The 21271-nt window shown below is 47.3% G+C and overlaps 1 protein-coding gene across 4 annotated transcripts in view; it reads right to left on the reverse strand.

The window, feature by feature from the left end:
• The window catches only part of SMOC1 (SPARC related modular calcium binding 1), a 156499-nt gene extending 148934 nt beyond the window's left edge, over positions 1–7565 (reverse strand). For 3 of the 4 annotated variants that reach the window (XM_079913480.1, XM_079913479.1, XM_079913478.1), the window contains exon 1: positions 7232–7565. In XM_079913480.1, the coding sequence (XP_079769606.1) occupies positions 7232–7321 (90 nt within the window). In that variant the 5' untranslated portion in view covers positions 7322–7565. The remainder of the gene's footprint in view (positions 1–7231) is intronic. The other variant, XM_079913481.1, reaches the window with a different exon arrangement.
• Between the last annotated feature and the right edge of the window lie 13706 nt (positions 7566–21271).

Consider the following 21271-nt stretch of genomic DNA (forward strand, 5'->3'; position numbering starts at 1 on the left):
TGGCAGAGACAGACTCAAACTTGGATCTGTCTACCTCCAAAGCCTGTGCTGAGGCTGCCCCACTACCCTCCCTCTACGGTCAGCTAGAACACAGGGCAGATGGGGACACGCACTACCCTAGGGGTAAGCAAAGCACAGTGGGTGAGAGAACCCTTCCTGGGGCGAGGCTGGGAGGACTGTGTGGAGGCTTTTGAATGATGAGCGGGATTCAGACAGACAGAGATGAGGAGGGAAGGAGAGGTCAGGAAATGCAATGCAGTTCAGTGCAACCAAAGTCTGGGGCACATGAGGATGGGGATATACAGTGAGAGGTAAGGCTGGGCACCTCAGTGAGAGACCGACACTGTCCAGTATGACAGCCACTAGCTACACGTGGCTATTAACATTTACCCTTAATTGAAATCAAATTAAGTTTAAAAGTCAGTTCCTCAGTTTTACTTACCACATTTAAAATTCAATAGCAAAAAACCCCACAAAAACAAACAAACAAACCCACAAAAAACCCTTCAATAGCCACATGTGTCTAATATTGGACAGTGCAGATGTAGAACATTTCCATCCTAGCAAAAGGTCTATCGGACAGCACCACTGACGAAGGGGAGTCGTTGGAGTCATTGTTTTTGAGCCAGTCAGGGGCACTGTGCACCTGAAAGCAGGCTCAATGTCCTTTTATAACACTGCCCACCTCACCCTCTTACTTGTTACTGCTTTTGTGTCCTCTCCCCTGGGCCTTTGCAGAATTTTTCAAGAAGAGATGCATGATAAACATGCCCCCAAAATATTTTTAACTCCCAGAGCTGTCTTAGAGATGTTATCTAGTCCTAAAAATGAACCATTCTGGGAAGTGGGTCCAGTTTTTCTCCACTGCCAATACTTGAAAACAAACAAACAAACAAACAAAAATTTGGCCCTTATCTAACGGAATCAGATCAATGCTGCAGTGAGAAATGGTTTTTAGGGGAAGGGACACAGTCGCTCACATTTGCAGAGTATTTGTCAGGTTTCAAAGCACCTGACACATTATCTCCCAGAACCTGGCTCCATCCCGGTCCTCCGTGATGGTGGCAGGGGCTCTTCTGAGGCTCCAGCTCTTCTGAGTGGCCTTTCCTGCTTTGTAGAGGCTGCCCTGCTTTGGCTCCAGAAAAAGGAGGCCGACATCAACCAAGGCAACGGCTGGGAAGTACATAGAGCTCCACACCTAACGTGCTTAGATGTCTGCCAAAGGTAAGATTAATTTGTGATCTAGCGATTGAGTTTAGAATGACGTCAGGTGCAGAAGGAAATCCAATTAATTGCTATACTGACCTATGTCGCTGTGGCGTCTCTGTGAGGCCGTTGGGAGTGTTGGTGGAGATCCAGTTCTCCTATCCCCTCAGTGACTCAGGGTTCCTGCACGCACATATGTACAATGCTAACCCTGTTTGGCATGCCTCACAAGCAGCTCCGATCGATTTCCCATCCGCAGCTTAACCCTTGTCCTCTCCCAAACTGCTCCGCGGTGACAAGCTCAGGAGGAAGGGGCCCTCCACATGGACATACCCACCCCCCAGCAATGCCAGGAACTTGGCTGCTTAAACAATAGATCTCTATGTGGTCGGGAGAGAAAGGGTGCCCTGTACCTGCTAAGCGGGGCCATGCTCCCCTCCCCAGCCTCTGCCAAGGCAGGCGAGGGAGGAGGTTGGAATGAAGGCAGCGATCAGTCCGAAACACGCCTCCCCCACCCCCGCTGGCAAATAAGGCTTCTGGCCCAAGCGTCAGCTGGTGAACTTTTCTACTCTGCAGGGCTGGGGACTCAGATGTACAGGGCTGATCCCCCTGAGCAAGGGAGAGAGAAGACTGCCTACCGCGGGCTCAGCTTTACAAATGAGCTTATTGGCCAGCTGATGTAGATATTTACGCCGGAGCCTGGGCCGGCTCTGGGTATAACCCAGCGGTCCCCAAGCTTTTTGGGACCAGGGACCGGTTTCGTGGAAGACAATTTTTGCACGGACGGATGGGGGGCGGGGATGGGTCAGGCGAGCGACGGGGAGCAATGGGGAGTGACAGATAAGCGTCACTCGCTCACTCGCCGCTCACCTCCTGCTGTGCGGCCAGGTTCCTAACAGGCCACGGACCCCTACCAGTCCTCCTCCGCCCGGGGTTGGGGCCCCTGGTCTAACCAGCCAAGAATTCAAAGAAAAACCAATCATCACTCCCCAACGTGGTATTTTCTAAGATGCACATCTGGAAAGGGGGAGGAGGGAGCAGAGGAGGCAAGAAAGGAGTCTCTACAAAGGGAATTTGTGTTTGCCTGACCTCAGGTGCAAAGAATGGAATTAAACATAATCTTTGGCTCGTGACACACTCAACATTGGTCTAAGCAGGAGCCACTCTTATTTTTTATTAAATAAGCTATTGATCTTTACCAATGGACAAATACTTCCAAACTCACGCCCCCCCAAAAAAAGAAGATAAAGTATTGATACTAACTTACACTAACCATATGATTTTCCTGGCCAATCCAACCCTCTGCTTCACCCTAACCTCCCCCGATCCTGTGTACCTTGTTTTTCTTTTCATATAGTTTTCTTGCAGCTATATGTATTCCTAAAAGTGTTTTTATTTAATTTTAGCTATTTATAAATTTATAAAAGATGTCACGCTGCATCTTTCAGTGCATTTCTTTTACTTAATATCATATTACCCAGATGCGTCCATATTTTTGCATGTCACTGATGTTCATTTGTTTTGACTGACTATAATTCTCCATTGTGTGAATACATCACAATTTATTATCTACCCTCCTACTGATGGGTATTTGAGCTCTTTCCAGGCTTGTGATAGTGTGAACACGGTTGCATATGTCTCCTTCTGGACATGAGTTTCTCTTGGGCATATACACCTAGGAGTGGAATCCCTGGGCTGTAAGAAATGTGAATGTTCGGGAATTTCCTGACGGTCCAGTGGTTAAGAATTCCTGACGGTCCAGTGGTTAAGACTCCGTGCTTTCTCTGCCAAGAGCTCAGGTTCGACCCCTGGTCGGGGAACTAAGATCCCACAAGCCAAGAGGGGCGGCCAAAAAAAAAAGTGAATGTTCAACTTTAGGAGATAATGAGATAATATCAAAGTGTTTTCCATTTGATTGAATTTCCTAGAGTTTCTAAGATGATTGTCTCCTCTTCCTGTCTTCCTCAGTTTTATTTCTTTAAATTTCACATGTCAGCTCTATCAAAATATTTAAATGAAATTCTTGGTCTAACACCTTGAGTAGCCCCTCAGCTAAAACCCCCATGTGGAAAAAAAAAGCTTTCTGTCCTGAACACAGACAATAAGAAAGGCATCTCTGCAGACACAAGGACACACCCTGGTCCAGACACTGAGACAGGTTAGTCAAATAGGAGGGAACTGTCTACAAGCTGCTTCACAGTTGGCAAACGCAAGATTTTTTAAAAAGGGTTTAGGTGGAGTCAAAGCCTGTTCCCCCATCCAAGTCCGCTTGCTCAGTCTCTCCTCCTCCACCCCTCCACATGCTTATTTTTAAACAAGGAACAAAAGCCTAAAATGGAAAAAAAATAATAGTTTGTTAAGTAACCAATTTCACATTTAAATGAGAGCAGGGAGTCCAGCATGGACATCACAGTACAGTCGAATTCATTTCAATAAATATTTACAGAACGCTTTGCAGTGTGACCAGCACACTGACAAATAACATCTCTATTCTGCCCTCAAGAGGTTGTGAGCTTGTTCACTTAACAAGACAGAATTATGCATGGAGTGCCGAAGGGGCAAGTTAGAGCTGAGAAGATGAAGATGCTGGTCTGATCTCAAGATGCTCACTGTAGAAGACTTAGCAAAAGCTGGAAGACAAGTGAAAGAGATACCGAAGTTGTACGAAGGTGAGAGTGATTGATTCTAACCAAAATGGTTTTTTGCAGGAAAGTTCCCACAGAGTGATGCTAGAACTAGGTTTTAAAGGATGAATCAAGTATGTGAGAGGAGAGAGGACAGTTAAAGAATATAGCTAAAACAATTAAGAAATAAAATTTCTTAGACTTCTTGACCTTTTCTCTTATTTCTCAAACTTTTTTTTTTTTTTTTTTTTTTATGGTACGCGGGCCTCTCACTGTTGTGGCCTCTCCTGTTGCGGAGCACAGGCTCCAGACGCGCTTTCCTGCCTCCAGTCCTGCACCAGGAAGGTGGAACCTGTGAATCACTGTTAAACATGCATTATCTGCATTTATTTGTTCATTTCACAAGTGCCAGGCCCTGTGCTGAGCTCTGGGGATACACCGATGGACAAGACGGGCACGATTCCTGCCCTCACCCAGCTCCCAGTCTGCCGGGCAGACAGAGGTTTAGACAAAGACAGGCATTAGTCAGACTCCATCAGCCTGGCAGAGCCCCTCCCCCATTCAATCCTCCCCAGAAAGATTTTCAGTAAAGTGTGCAGGATTAAAGAAATGGCTGCCTCCTCCGTAATTAAAAGGCTCCTGGCCAGCATCCCAGGTAGCCACGCGGCTGCTCGGAGCTGAGAGGCCAAGAAATCAGGTGCTTCCTACATAATAGCCTCCAATCTGACACTTGATAGCTGCTGGTTTCCAGAGTCAAACAAATGTCAGGCATTTTATGAAGGCAGGAAACAAATAAAGGGGCAAGGATTGGGGTCTAGGCCTCGGGGGAGCTCAATTAGTGAGCCAGATAAAGTTAAACCGAAAGGGCATGCTCTCGGTTTCCTAGAAAGCCAGCTAGAAAAGATGCCAATCCTTAAGCCTCTGTCACTCAAAAGATTAGCAGAAGAGACCCAGGGCTGCCCAAGGGAATACTGCAACAGCCAGATGTTTCTGCTCCTCCTATGACACTGCCATTCACAACCAGGGCCACATTTCTGAGGCCACCAAGAAGACAGAGAAGAGAACTGCAGTCTTCTGGAATAGGTTGAAACTCAAAGACATCACCCTTTAGTGATGCAGACACCCAAAAGTATCAGTAATGCTTTCTTACAGACTCGCCTGATGCCCATTTAACAGGAACGGCATGACTAGTCGGATGAACACTCCCCGCAGCTTCTGGGTGGTATGGAAAGCACACGACCTGCACATCCGTATAAACTGGGATTTGGCTCCCACTGCTGTGGCTGCACCATGAGTGTTTCAAGCAAGGCTTTTAGCCTCCCTAAGTCTCACTTGCAAAATGACACTAAAAAGACCCATCTTCTTGTTCTTATAAACATAAGTGATCATGGAAAGTGCCCGGCTCAAGAACTCATAAGTGGTGGCTTTCAATGGGGCCTATACATGCATCCAGGTAACCACACACTCAAGACGGTAGCTTCCTCTTGGTGCTTTCTAAGTGTGTGTGTGTGTGTGTGTGTGTGTGTGTGTGTGTGTGTGTGTGTGTGTGAAAGAGAGAGGAAAGGAGAGAGAGAGAGGAAATGCAAGCTGGGACACACAAGCCTATTTACAGTTCCTGTTTGTGTTCCACCATTTCTGTCAAATTAATGAACTAAAGAAGCTGGAGGGAAAACGAACCAATGTCTCTATTTTCCCCTGAAGTCCCTAGCTTGCCCCTAAGAGCTGCTTCCCCCAGATTCAGGAGGCAAGGAAGGAGAGCCATATGGCTTGAGACGCTAGACCCGCCCGGCAGCAAATGAGCCCCCCGCCATTTGTCTCCGGGCCTCTCATGTGGGCGGGCATCCAGATTTCAGTTGGGGTGCTCTGGTCTGCGTCTCTTGTCTTGACTGTTCCTAATTATTGAAGGGAACGCCATGGCTCTCCTGACCTCAGAGCTTAAGAGCTGTGAGTCCTAATATCAAACCAAGCAGCTTCATTTAAAAGGCATGCTCATCTGCATTCATAAAAGTCACTCCTGGAGCCCTGACTTGCCCCAGCTTCGGGAACGCCTGCTGTCGAGGATTTATGACACGCCCTGGATCTAATCGGCCGCACTTTAACTGCTGCTGTTGCACATCTGGTCATAAAAGCAAGGGCCGGCCCAACACGGGGACAAACACTTTTCTTTCCTAAGTGGCTGCAAATCTGATCTCACAGTGATAGCCGGGCTCGGATGTAATCAGCCAGCACCTGGGCGGTCATTACGGCTCATCAAGCTTTGCAAGGCTTTTCCCACACACACGACAGCTATAAAGATGACTCTCGTGGTAGCAAGAGCTATGAATAAAGAACCTGCGGTCAGAACAGGTGGCAACAGGCTAGGCCGAACAATACCCAGGAAAGCGTGAGTTGGTTCAGGAGCCCACCTGTTCACAAAGATCCCAGCTACTTCCACATGGACTCTGCCACTGCCTGGCGGAGGCAAGCAGCTATCTCCAGAGACAACTGCCCTGACATACGTTACTCCGCGGCCAGAGGTTGCCTGGATAAATTTGATCAAATGAACACCTAAGTGGTTTAAGAGGACACTCTTCAAGCCAGTGGAATCCTTCATGAGACCGATTGGGCGCATGGGAGCAATAACCTAGCCCAGCAATGCACACAATGCTGTCGGGTCCGGGAGGTTTTAGAATGCCTTGAACAGCCTGTCCTGTGCACAGAATTGGCACGTTTCACATCGTTCAGGAACTCCAATCAGACCAAGGTTCAACAAGTAGTTCAACCTCCCGCGCCCGAACGCAGGGGAAGAGACCCTTGAACACTGCCAGCTCCTCTCCACCAGCTCTCCCCAGCCTCCACCTCTACCCCTCCTCCGCCGCTGTGCCTAGCGGGAGGGAGCATTAAAATTATCTGCTGCGGGTTTTACGAGCAGCGATCGCTTTTTAAAACAGCAACAACACAAGGTCCTTGTGTGGCTCTCGGGTAACCTAAAACCCTGGAGGCAGAGCTGCCCCCCACCGCCGCCTGCCAAGAGCACCAGCGCTCCGGGACCGCGAGCAGCATGAGGCACCTCGGAGGCGGAAGGCACCTCTAAGGGTCTTGGAGCAAAAGGCCCTGGGAGAAGAGACTGGGAGAGAGAACGCACCAGTGACAGCGGGGGAGGAGGGCAGGAGGGAGCGGGCAGAATCGGTGCTGCAAGAAAGAATGGGTGGGTGGGGGGCGGGGGGAACAATGGGAGAAATTTTTATTTCAGCAACTTCGCCGAGAAGCCCACGGGGGACTGGGTAGTAGGTGAGGAGGGGGACGAGGTCTGACGCCTCCCTTCCCCCTCTCCGCCACCTCCCCCCACCACACCACCAGGAGGAGGGTCAGCGACCTGGGTCTCCTTCCGCAGGTGGGCGCGCGGCTGGGGGCTCACTTACCCTGGGGCCCGTGGTGCGGTGGCCGCGAGCCGGGGACAGCTGCACCAGCACGAGCAGCAAGTGGGGCGCGAGCAGGCGCGCGGGCAGCATGGTGCCAGACGGACCGGGCAGCCGGCTGCGGACAGGGGTGGCGGGCTCCACGGGGCGCACGGCCGCGCCGGCCTTCCTGCCTTCCTTCCCCCGGGGGGCCCTGGCGACGGCGGGCCGCGGCGGTGCGGCGCGGGCTCGCGGAGGCTGCGGTCGGAGCGCGCGCTCATGAACCGCCCCGGAGGGGAGCTGAGCGCGAGCGTGTGCTCTGCGTGTGGTGCTCTCCGCTCGGCCGGGCCGCGGCGGCAGCAGGTTGGACGCCAGAGCTGAGCCATGGGAATTCCCGTTATAAACCCCCGGGAGGGGTGGGGCGGAGCCCGACGGCCCTGACTGACGGGCAGAGAGGCCCGTGGCAGCCGCCCCTCTGGCAGGTGAAAGCCAATGGGAGAGAGGAAAGAGGGGCGGCTCGCGGTCGTCCCCACTGAGGAACGACTCTCGGTGGCTTGGCCGAAGTGGGCTCCAGGAGAGAGCGGGATAAAGAGGAACTTCCTCTTGGCCCTTGGGTCTGGTGAAGCCTCCGAGAGCTCCAGCAGCCTGAACCTACCAGAATGCCCGCCCGGCTAATGATAACACCTTAAGCATGTACAGTTTTCTGCACGAGTACGTGACTCGTCAGCCGGATGAAATAGGCAGGGAAAACACTCCTCGCCTCGTTTTTTCAGATGAGGGTACTAGGGCGCAAAGGGGTTCAGAAATCTGCCTCCTGGCTGCATCAACACCAAGAACAACTGGGAAGTCGCCAGGTCATCTGCACAGAGCGCTGGCTGTGACCGGGGTTGGGCGTGGAGATTAGGCGCATTCGCTGCTTGCAAACAAGATTCCAGCGGGTGACACACTTAAGTCCTACAGCGGCTGCCCCGGGAGCAGAGTCGAGAAGAGAGAGAAAGCACGTGCTGGGCATCTCCTTGCTGGGGAGGGCCGCTGTGGGTATGGGATGATGCCGACCCGTGGCCCTGTGGTGGATCTGGGATTAGAACCCAAGCGTCCTGGCTCCCTGCCTGGAACCGGAGGGCCAACAGGCAGCCTCTCTGTGGCCTAGGAGCCCTGGGAGGAGAGGTTAGAGGGGAGCTGGTTTGCTGGTGGGGGGAGAGAGAGGAAAAAGCATTGCTAGGAGGGGTAGTCTGTGGGTGCAAAGACCCCAGAGATGGGTCAGAGGAGGGAGGGAGACCTCTCCTGAGTGCCCGTAGGATGTTGAAAGGCTCTGCCCAGGGCAGTCCCCAGGGGTTCATCTTGGGAATGGTCACAGACACATCACACCAGCTTCTCAACGGAACCAGGTGGTCCGCTGCATTCAACCCAAGAGAACCATGGTTTACCTTCTTATGTGGAATACAGCCCTTAGTGTTTATTTTCATTGCTATGGACCACTCACTTCAAGGGGAGGGATACTTTTCTCCAGCCAGCCTGGAAGCAGTGGCAGAATTTAACTCCTCTCCCCGTGGGCTTGAGAGGTCCAGACAAAGGTTAACTCCTTTCCCTTACTGCTGCTCTCCTGGATTGTATAAACAAGCTTCTCCCCCAACTCCTGCACTCACTTTTGCCCACTCCCCTTGTCTGCCATCCAGCCTCTACCAGGCAGCTAGCCATTCTTCTAAAAAGCAGACCTGAATCACCACACTCTGCTTCAAAGGCTTCAACCTTCCCCAGCGTCCTCAGATCAGAAAGCCCTGACTGGATGCTGAAACAATAACAAAGTACTGGTTGTTCTCCAAACAAAAATGAAGAACTGCTCTAAGAGAATCGCCTGTCTTTCTCTGCTGGGAAATAGTGCAACAGTCTGACATGCTCTCTGGAGCCAGTGAGGATGGGTTCAAATCCTGGGTCTGCCACCTAGTGGTGTAACCTTGCATCAGTCACTTTACTTAATCTGGGGTCCAGTTTTCCTGTCTGTAAAATGGGGATAAAAATAGTGTCCACCTTATGAGGTGTTCTCAGGATTGAAGGAGATGGAGTATATAAAGCCATTAGAATGACTAAGTTATAAATATCACCATCTGGCATATGAAGAGGGCAGGACAAATGCCTCATCTCATTTTATCCTCAGAACGATCCTGTGAAGTAGACAGAGAGATCCAACTTGACAGGTAAGTAAACGGATACTCCATGCGATTGGGACTTGCCTGGCCTCATTTGGCTGGTAAATGACAGGGAAGATTCAAGCCCAGATTTTCAGAGTCTAATTCTTCCTCCATCATCTGATAATTGCGATCGCAAATGCTGTAGGGTTCAACAGTTCCTGTGTGCTTACTGGGAATTTTTTCAGTGGCCTGCAAGGGAGCTGAGATTCTTAGCGTCACTGAGCTTCAGGGAAAAGCAAGGGTCAGCCCTTCCAGCAAGGGTCAGCCCTTCCTGGAAACAGCCCTTATGATCTGGCATCCTGGGAATTTGCCCAGCTGGACTTGTCCATTTCGCCTGTGCCTTGTGAAGCACTTACATCAATTTCCCTGTGTCCGCCTAAGTGCTCCTCCACCAGGGTCTTGGAGGGATGAAAATGTCACTATCAGGCTCAGCAGTCTGACGGGCTTGTCCTGATTCTACCACGTGGCCACATGCACCCCCATCAAAGTGGTCAACTCCTTTCTGTTGCTGGAATTATTGAGACATCTATTGGAGTAAGTAAATGCTTGAGACGCCGCCCCCCCAGCATCTGGCAGCGCAAAGCACCGAGGGAAAAGACACTGCAATAGTCCTTTCCATCCACAACACCAGAGGCTGCTCTCCAGCCAGAAAGCTTATTTCCAAGTAGTCGCTGGTCCAAAAGTCTACATTATTCTGGATTTCAACCATGTAGCCTAGTTTAAAATATGAGTAACTGCTTTCCAGTTACTTTGCTCAGCAAGTATTTTCTTTCCCTCTGGTTGGCATGCGAGGCCTGCCGTAACCATGGCCATCATTCAAATGATGCATTTTCTTCTCCCAACTCCTCCCAAGCCCGGAGAAGGTTAGAAATTCCAGAGAACTACTAGTCCCAAAGAGTGTCTCTCTGCCAGGCTCAATCGTCTGATCCAAGCAAAAAAGTGAAATTGACAAGTTCCTTCTTTCCCTGGAGGCCAAGCTTATGGTCCAAAAATAAATCTATCTCTCCTGGCATCTGGTCTGTCCAGTTTCAGCCATGCTCCTTGTCCTGTGGGACTTCTGTTTGCAAGGGGATATTTCAGTGAAGAAAAATAATACTTTATATCCCATACTGAGGTCTGAGGGCCTCAAATATTTAGTACTAGCTAGAAACGCCCATTTCAATATATGTTTTTGTATAGTCCAGGAGTCTTTTTTTTTTTTTTTTTTGCGGTACGCGGGCCTCTCACTGCTGTGGCCTCTTCTGCTGCGGAGCACAGGCTCCGGACGCGCAGGCTCAGCGGCCATGGCTCACGGGCCCAGCCACTCCGCGGCATGTGGGATCTTCCTGGACCGGGGCACGAACCCGCGTCCCCTGCATCTGCAGGCGGACTCTCAGCCACTGCGCCACCAGGGAAGCCCCACTCCAGGAGTCTTGTCTCATATTCAGAGTCGAATCTTTCTATTCATTTTAACAAGCATTTTGATGAATCTCCTTCTGTGCCCAGCACAATGCTCATTATTATGAGATCTTCGGATGTACACCCTGCCCTCTGAGAGGTTATAATCTAATTTAAGACACAGCAAACAGATACCTGGAGACCGTATTTAAGAACAAAGACTGCAGTGTGTTTTGGGGACTCAGAGAGCAGGGACCCACTATAAACCTAATGGGCGGGGAAGGTTTCAGGAAGGTAGGTCTTTAATAGTGCTTTGGAAAAAAGTGCTTCTATAATATAAACATACCTTGATTCATACTTGCTTCACCTGTGACACCACTACGGACAGAGAAAGGTGAGTGATGTCTAAAGTTCAGGACTCTTTTCAAGTATACTACTGAGCTCAGAAGCCTGGGACATCAAGAATCCTGGGGTCTGTTTCTGAATTTAGGACAACTTGCTGTAACACCAACATTGGGCTGAGGTAGTTATTATTAGTGCCATTATGCAGGTGAGATTGACCCACAGAAGTTAATCTTACCAAGGTCATTCCTTACACTTTAAATATACATGACAACTGATACACAAACAAAAGTAAATATGTGAGGTGATGGATGTGTTAATTAACTCGTTGGGGGGAATCCTCTCATAATGTATACATATTATATTGTACACTTTAAATATCTTACAATTTTGTCAGTTATACCTCAATAAAGCTGAAAATATATATATATATATACATGACAAAAATAATTAGAATGACAAACAATTTAGAAGATTATTTATCTCTTTTGCACACAAACTCCCTTCAAAGTCTAGGATAGCGCTCTCTAACCTAGGCTCCTTCTAGTATCAGTCTGTCATTCTTAATAAGCAGCTTCTCCCTCATAGTCCAAGATGGCTGCTCAAGCTCTATCCAACACATCTGTTTTCTGGCCCGCAGGGAGGAAAAAGGGGAAAAGAATAGCATGCCCGTCTCTTTAAGGATAACTCCCAGCAGTCACATTTCACTGTATCTCATTGGTTAGAACTTAGTGACATGACCACATCTAGCTACAAATAAGGCTAAAAAAATCGTATTCTTGGGCTTCCCTGGTGGCGCAGTGGTTGAGGGTCCGCCTGCCAATGCAGGGGACACAGGTTCGTGCCCAGGTCCGGGAAGATCCCACATAGCGCGGAGCGGCTGGGCCCGTGAGCCGTGGCCACTGGGCCTGTGCGTCCGGAGCCTGTGCTCCGCAACGGGAGAGGCCACAACAGTGAGAGGCCCGCGTACCGCCAAAAAAAAAAAAAAATTGTATTCTTAATTCAAGGTGGCCACATGTATCCAGCTGAAAATCCGGGTTTATGTTACCAAGGAAGGAGAAAATCCTGGGGCCATCTGGCAGTAGGGGCCATCCTTGTTAACATAACATCATCAACATCATGATCATCATTAACATATCTTGAGCTGCCAAGCGAAGGAACCATGGACAATGCAATGCAGTCCAGAGTGTTTAGTTGTGGCTTTCCTCTAGCTCTGCACATCTAGCTCCCTCATGCTCAAAACATTAATAACCTTAGGGCCAGACATGCAGACTCTTGATGCCACAAAAATTTACTTCTGGTATTTCCCTCTCTTAGGCACCTTCAAGTGGGAGGATCTGAGAACATACTTGGATGAAGCTCAAGCCACGTAGTGCCAGGGTGGCAAGAAAGAAGCCCCCTGAAGAGACCAGCAGTCAATTAGGACCATCGGGAATAATGCTATCTTTGTGAAAATATTCTTGGCTGTATTCTTCTGTTTCTGTTTCTTTCCCTCCCTCATCCACCTATAGGGAAATCTCTCTTTTCACCTGGCTACTTTTCTGTGACCTGGTTTCAAAATTACTAATACAGCAGTAACACAAAGACTTTAACACACACTCTTGCATTTACTCTACAAGGTAGGTACCATCATTTCCCCCATTTTGTTAATGAAGAAACGGAAACTTGGGGAGGTTACATAACTCAGCCAGAAACAAATAGCAGAATCGGAACTTGAGCCCAATCCACCTTATTCCATCAAGAGCTGAAGCACTTTCCCTACATGATCTCATCCCTCAGGCTCAGCATATGAAGTCAGTATTATTAGTCCCATTGTGCAGATGAAGGACTGAGGCTTAACCACGTAGATTACTTTACCAAGGGTAGTCTTGAAATTTGGCTTGCACATCAAAAGTTTTGGCATCCTAGGGCTTCCCTGGTGGCACAGTGGTTGAGAGTCCGCCTGCCGATGCAGGGGACGCGGGTTCGTGCCCCGGTCCGGGAAGATCCCACATGCCGCGGAGCGGCTGGGCCCGTGAGCCATGGCCGCTGAGCCTGCGCATCCGGAGCCTGTGCTCCGCAATGGGAAAGGACACAACAGTGAGAGGCCCGCGTACCGCAAAAAAAAAAAAAAAAAAAGGCACCTAACTCAGTCTGGAGAGTCAACTTTCCTGAGGTTGTGATGTTTAAGTTTAGATTTAAAAGATGTATGGTTTAAGCTGTACAAAGATTGGGGGAGGGGAGCATTCTGGGCATAGCAAACAGCATGAGCAAAGGCACGGAGGCAAGAGAAAACATAGCAGTAAATTTTCAACTAGGTCACTCTTATCCCTTTAACTCTCAGTATCCCAGAAAAGATAGTTACCACCACTTACCATCTGAGTCTGATGGACTCATTTTACGTTTTATATTTTTAAGTCATTTTACAAATAATTTACAGAGGTAGGAATAAAGGGATAGTGTATTAGCTATCTATTGCTATGTAACAACTTACCCCCGAAACTTAGTTTAAAACAACAAACATTATCTCATAGTTTCTATGGGTCAGGAGTCTGGGAGGGACTCAGCTGGGTAGTTCTGGCTCAGGGTCTCTGAGGTCACAGCCAGGGCCAGCGTCATAAGCGTGCAAGCTGTGCAGTCATAAAAAGTTCCACATTTAGGGCTTCCCTTGTGGCGCAGTGGTTGAGAGTCCGCCTGCCGATGCAGGGGACACGGGTTCGTGCCCCGGTCTGGGAGGATCCCACATGCCGCGGAGCGGCTGGGCCCGTGAGCCATGGCCACTGAGCCTGCGCGTCCGGAGCCTGTGCTCCGCAGCGGGAGAGGCCACAGCAGTGAGAGGCCCGCCTACCGCCAAAAAAAAAAAAAAAAAAGTTCCACATTTAGCTTAATATCCTGTGGTTGCTGAATTTATAATAAGTTTTTAACAAGGAACTCCCATTTTCATTTTACACTGGACCCCATCAATTATGTAGCTGGTTCTTGTTTCAGTTAACCTAGCAGCCAGTGTTACAGTCATCTAAGGCTGGAAGACCCACCTCCAAGTTCACTCCCACAGTTGTTAGCAGGCCTCAGTTCCTCACTGGCTATTGGCATGATACCTCCATTTTTCTCCACATGGGTCCTCACAAGGTAGCTGGCTTCTCCCCAGAGCAAGAGAAAGAGCCCAAGATGGAAGCCACAGTCTTTGATAACCTAATCTCCAGAGTGCCGTACCATCACTTCTGACATATTCTATTGGTCACACAGGCCAACCTGGTACAATGTGGAAGGGACTTTAGGGGCGTAAATACCAGGAGGCGGGGCTCAGTGGGAGCCGTCTTGGAGACTGATGACCACAGATAGTGAAAAACAACTCTGTCAGAACTGTTAACAAGAATTTAAATATAATAAACCCAAAATTGTATTCCATATATTCCTAGTTTTGAAGGTAACATACCTGAAATAGACAACAAATTTTGACTGAAACCATCAAATGTCACGAGCCTGGAACATATTCATCTTGTAAATACTGATTCCAGATTTCAAATGTATCTCTAATTGGTCTAGCTTATCATTCCTTATGGTTCTTCTGTCTGCATTTGCATCATCAAAACAGTACTTTTGAAAGTTTTGGTGGCTCATAATTTTGTTGAAGAGAGTATGGCCATCTTCTTTGCTCCCTAATTGCAAAACATTTTCATTTCCAGGCTCAGAAACATAATTTAAAATCTTCAATCCAATTAATATTTTCATTCCTACATCATCTATTTATTCTTTGCATAGACACCTGCCTTCAACATTTGTCCATTTAAAAAAACACTACAAGTAAATTTTGGTGTACAAAAATCTAGAAGATTAATGAATAACATCATACGTCTTTTTTGCAAAATAGGAAGGTTCAGGCTCTTGTCATAAAACATTGTGTAATTAAGTCTATCTTATTGAGTGAATAAATGGATGAAAGTACCATATTTCCTTTTTGTCCTTAAAATATATTCTTAATTCACTGATAATTGAGTTTGGGAAAAATCATCTAGGATATTATCATCTAAAGATTCAGAGGCTAAGATTTCTCTTACATAATCAATTTCACTATCATTTGCTTATATTCTAGAATGCTACTGTCTCTTTGCATTCATCTTTTGATTTATGTAATAATTTTGAAGCCTCTTCCTCTATCAATTTTTTTCTTGTTGCCTGTATAAGTAGAAAATGAAAAGTTAGAATTTTCAGTTGTTTCCAATGAAAGGTAAGTGCAGGCCACAAAGATGGTGTCTCCAGTCTTTTATATCTTCTTGGAAGATGATGTAATACTTTAGGCAGTGAATTAAGAAACCTGAAGGATGATAAAATGCTGATGATTTATGATACTATTACACAATTCTTCTAGGTAATTCCATCATTCTTCAGTTTTCGTATTATTTTTAGTCTTTTTCAGCATAGTTGGGAATAACTGATGAGTAATGGTAAGATAAGTCCTAGGATGATAAAATGTTTCACAACATAAGAAAAAATAAGATCACTAAGATCTCATAATGTATCTTACATTTATAAGAGTTCCCATGTACCCATATCATAATTGCAAGATAGAATGAGTTTTATTCTTTTAAAAATAAGTTAATTTTATCTTTGTGCTTTGGAAGATATCTTTAAAAGAATAAAAGTCAAGAAAAGATACTTACAAGCAATGCTTTATAAAAGATACAAGTGCTTTAAGAAAATCAACAAAATTGGATCCAGTGGAACCTGGATGGTATTAATATAACTAACCCAGTAGATTTGGGAGAAGTGGCACCAGTGACAGGACCTGAAGCAGACACTATTCATGTCCGACCCACATCCCCTTGACTTCTGCCTGAGGGTTTCCTTTGGCTATAGGTACCAGCTCATCCTTTGTAGAGAGCAGCTGGAAGTGTCTGGAAGATAATAGCCCCCCACCCACCCCCCAGGTGCAACCCTCAACCAATGCGGAACCAGAATTAGTGGGTAAATTCCCCAACTTCCTCACCACCCCCCAGCAAGGTGTGTCCTTCTGAGGTGTGTCTCACAGTCTCTCAGTGGGCCCCCAACAGGATTAAGCCCTAGTTGCCCACAGCAGCAGCCCTCTCATTAATGAACCATTAATTGTCCTTTTTCCTTTCCCTGTTGTACTTCCCCACCGCCTTACTGTGCTCCCTTGGATCCCCTCCACATAAACTACTTGCACTGAAATTCCTTGTTTTAGAACCTGCCATTGGGGGGAAACAAAAAAGAATATGCCATTTGGAGAATCTAAACCAAAACACAAGTTGAAACCGCATCACGATAGAGTAGCTGCAGCTCCAGACATCCATCGCAGGGCTCTTCTTGCTCTACCTGGAGGCCTCGCGCAGAACAGAGCAGAGTGGGCTGATGCCAGCAAGCCAGAGAGGAGACTAGTTAATGACGGTAGACTGCAGTTTAGGAGAAAGAATGCTTTTAGAGGTCTTTAGAATAAGGAGCTGTCTAAAACCATCAGAAATGCTTTCTCCGTTTAACAGAAAGTTGGAATGGGCTCCCGGGGTGGCAGAGGGACAGTCTGATCTCATTTAAGAAACTGCCTAGGGCAGTGGGATAGTCCTGAGGGTGGAGACGGAGGACTTGGATTCCAATCCAGGCCCCTCGGAGTTCAATTTCCCTCTCTACCAAAGAGGGATCGTGAAGTCTTCACAGAGCTGCTGGGAGTAATGAATAAAATCGTGCACTGTGGTAGAATGCTCTGTGGTTTTCATCTTCTCTAGCAAGGTAATTTGCCAGCTAGCTTGGGGTGCAGGCGCCCACCTCAAAATAGATAGCCTCGTTTCCGAAGAGTCACTCCAGTCCCCTTTAGTCATGTAAATGAAGGGTCAGTAGGCATCGTGTCCTGGGAAAAAGAGAATAGCAAGCCCTTTCTCGTGCTATAAGCAGCTTTGCTCCTTTAGAGGAATTTGGCCACTGGAGAGGTAGAGGGACCCTCGTTCTGTGTCTGGGCAGTGACAGGGCTGGGACCTTTCTGACTCACAAATCTCCTGGAGCTGTTCCCACCCTGGGGTGGCTGTGTGAGAGAACCAGGACAGGCAGAGAGCTGGGCCCCAGGGCTCAGGTCTTAGGGGAGGCCCAGTGGCTTGTGTGTGGCTAGGGGCGGGGAGAAGGCAGCAGCCCATCTCAGCACCTGCACCAGCAGCAAGATCAGAAGAGAAGTCAGCCTCCATCCTCACCTAGACCATCTTCTCTCCTCTTCCACAAGTCAGCTGGCCTCTTCCTCCCACTGAGGTTGGCCGTGATGATGTAGCTAGTGACAAAACTGTCCAACAACAGGGAGAAATAAATATAAATCTAGTGGGTTTTTTCCACTTTACATGTGTATGCATCCTAATGACTTTTACGATATACCAAGCAATTTACAAACATCTCATTTCATCTTCATGACAACATTACTATCCCTGATATAATTCCCATGTTTCAGAGGAGGGACCTGAAACTCAGAGAGGCTGAGACATTTTCCTGTGGTTACACAGCTACAGAGGCAGAGTTGTTTTCAACCTGAACATGTCTGACCCCAAAGCCCATGCTCATCACCACTAGCCTGTGTTGGAAGAACTGGAAAACCAGATGGAGCTTTTCCTATGAGGCAGTCGAACAGCCCGGCTGGCGCCAGAGACAGGAGCCATGTAGTCTCCATGGGACCTAGGTTCAAAGCTAATGGTGCAACCTGGGAGTGATGGCCTCTGTACACTCAGGAAGGGTCTAGAAAAGTAGGGCAACACCAACCATAGCCACCTTCTGTAGTATGAACTGTCTGGAATCACCCCAGGCTTTGCACCCAGCCAAGGAGGCAGCCTGCCCTCAGCCAGGAGCACTCCCTGTCTGTCCGCAAGGTCACTGCAATCAGCCCCAGCCCTCCCGAATTTCATCCTCCCAGCAGCCCACCACTTCCTGTGGCCCTGTGTCTGTGCTGCTGGATAATGCCTCTCAGGTGGCCGCATCTCTCTGGCCGGTTAGATCACAAACATCTTGAGGTTGGAGTCCGTATCTTCTATGTTCTGGCTTCTCCACCTTACCCCCTCCAAAGTCAAAATCCATGCTCAATCACACCTGTTAGGCCATTTAAATGGCCAGATGACATTGAGGTAAAGGGCTATGGGGCGGCCAAATTGAAAAATTATTTGAAAATTAACTAGGATGAAATGCAGATTAAGGAGAAATTATTTGCTATTACCGTTTTCCCAAGTGAGAGGTGTATTTTCAATAAGAACATGTGAAAACTTCTTGGACGTATTTCATTCCTACGTCTGTGCTTTTACCAGATGTCTTGCACAATTAGACATCTGCACAGAGACAGAAAAACTTGCATTTGGAAGCATGTATTAGAGGCAGGAAATATAACAGTTAAGAGTCCCAATTTGGGAGTTAGACAAACCTTGGTTCAAATTCCATCTCTGTGACTTGCTGGTTGACCACAAACAAGTCATTCTACCTCTCTGAGCCTCAGTTTCCTCATTTGTGATATTGTAATTAAAAGCGCCTTCCTTGTTGACACCCATCAGGATGGCCATTATTTTTTAAAAAAAGACAGAAAATAAGCATTGGGAACAACGTGGAGAAACTGGTACCCTGCGCGTTGCTGCTAGGAATGTACAATGATGCAACTGCTGTGTGAAACAGTATGGCGGTTCCTCAAAAAATTAAACATAGAATTACCATATGACTCAGCAATTCCACTTCTGGCCATATACCCCAAAGAAGCAAAAGCAAGGACTTGAACAGATATTTGTACACCCGTGTTCAGAGAAGCCTGATTTACAGTAGCCAAAAGGTTTAATAGCCTAAGGTCCATCGACAAATGAATGGATAAACAAAGTGTGGTATGTGTACATACAGTGGAAGATTATTCTACTTTAAAAAGGTAAGAGATTCTGACACAAGCTACAATATGGGTATATCTTAAAGACATTGTGCTAAGTGAAATAAGTTGGACACAAAAGGACACATATTGGATGATTCCACTTATATGAGGTATCTAGAATAGTCAAATTCATGGACAGAAAATAGGGGCTGGAGGAAGGGGAAATGGGAAGTACTGTTTAGTGGGTACAAAGTTTCAGTTTGAGAAGATGAAAAAGTTTGGGAGATAAATGATGGTAATGGGTACACAACAAGGTGAATATACTTAATGCCACTGAACTATATACCTAAAAATGGTCAAAATGGTAAATTTTATATACAGTGGAATACTATGCAGCCATAAAAAAAGAATGAAATCTTGACATATGGGGACAACATGGATGGACCTTGAGGGCATTATGCTAAGTGAAATAAGTCAGATGCAAAAACTGACTTACCATACGATCTCACTTATATGTGGAATCTAAAACAACAACAAGAACAAAGTCAAGCTTATAGATACAGAGAACAGATGGGTGGTTGCCAGGGATGGGTGGTTGGGCGTGGGTAAATGGGTAAAAGGAGTCAAAAGATAAAAACCTCCATTTATAAAATAAATAAGTCACGAGGATGTAAGGTACAGCAAGGCAACTATAGTTAATAATACCGTACTGTATATTTGAAAGTTGCTAAGAGAGTAGATCTTAAAAGTTCTCATCCCAAGAAGAAAATATTCCATAGCTATGTATGGTGACAGATGTTAACTAGACTTGCTGTAGTGATCATTTCACAACACACACAAATATCAAATCATTATGTTATACACCTGAAACTAATACAATGCTGTGTGCCCATTATACCTCAATTTCTTTAAAAAGGTAAATTTTATGTTATATATATTTGTTACCACACACACATGCACACACACACGAATGCCTTCCTTGTAGCTTTATTGTGAGGGCTAAAGGGATTAACATTGGTAAAACAGCTGACAGTGCCGGCACATAGTACGGGCTTACTAAATTGCCATTACTGGCTTTAGTCCTCAAGACCAGTGACTGAATCTTGACCAGCCCAATGCCTACAAGCAGGACTGAACAAGGAGGAGATGAGTAGAGAAACCCCAGACTAAGACGTGAGGGGATTACAACCACACCAAAAGGTAGAGGGACAACAGGGCCCCAGGGAGGCCGAAGTCCCAGAAGCACCACAGGATATAAAGAAGAGGCCCTAGAAGAGATCAGGAGGGAAAAAGCTCTGCAGGGCTTCATGTGAAAGAGGACCAGACCAGAGCTGCCAGAAAAATACAAGCTGCCCTGTTAAACGTGAATATCAGATAAACAACGCAGTAAGTATGTCCCAAATACTGTATAACCGTGTTTTATTGCAAGGGACATACTAATACTAAACATTTACTCATTGTTTAGCAGACATTCAAATTCAACTGAGCTTCCTGTATTTTTATTTGCTAAATGTAGCAACCCTAGGCCAGGGGTACCACTCATCCTTCACTACTTTACACTAAGTCAGTTTACCACGATTACAGATCCTAGAACATCCTGGTATCTAAAAATCTGGACAGGGCCGCGGGTGGGAGAACAGAGAATGGAACAGGATTCTTTGTTTTACAAATATATTCTTTCACTGAGCTGAGTTCTGATAAATAGCAAGCTCTTCTAACAGTCTTAACATAGCAATTCGTTTTTAAAACTTAAATGTACAGGGGCTTCCCTGGTGGCGCAGTGGTTGAGAGTCCGCCTGCCGATGCAGGGGACACAGGTTCGTGCCCCGGTCCGGGAAGATCCCACATGCCGCGGAGCGGCTGGGCCCGTGAGCCATGGCCGCTGAGCCTGCGCGTCCGGAGCCTGTGCTCCGCAACGGAAGAGGCCACAACAGTGGGAGGCCCGCGTACCACACACACACACAAAAACTTAAATGTACAGCCCCACTTTTGAAGGCGCCCACCTGTCAAAGTGACAGCCACGGTCCCAAAACCTGTGCTTCTCCTGGCTTCGGAGATCAGGAGGGGCAATCACGCATACCAGAGGGCACTGCAGACAGAGGGGCCCCATTGATAAAGGCCAAATCACCACCCTGGGCCCCAGGGTCTGGCCTCCTCCCCACAGGGCCAGCTTGAACCAGCCCCAGCATCTCCTGCCCAGGCTGCTGTGGCCACTTGCAGAAAAGGCAGTTGAAGGTTCCTCTGAAATTTCAGCAGAGACCTAAAAAAGGGCTTTGTCGATGTAAAACCAAATGCAATTCCCCGGCCTCAGCCCTAAACTGATTAAAAACTGGAGTCATTCATTTTGTTTTGAGA

Source organism: Stenella coeruleoalba, assembly GCF_951394435.1.
Source record: "Stenella coeruleoalba genome assembly, chromosome: 2".
NCBI classification, from domain to species: Eukaryota; Metazoa; Chordata; class Mammalia; order Artiodactyla; family Delphinidae; genus Stenella; species Stenella coeruleoalba.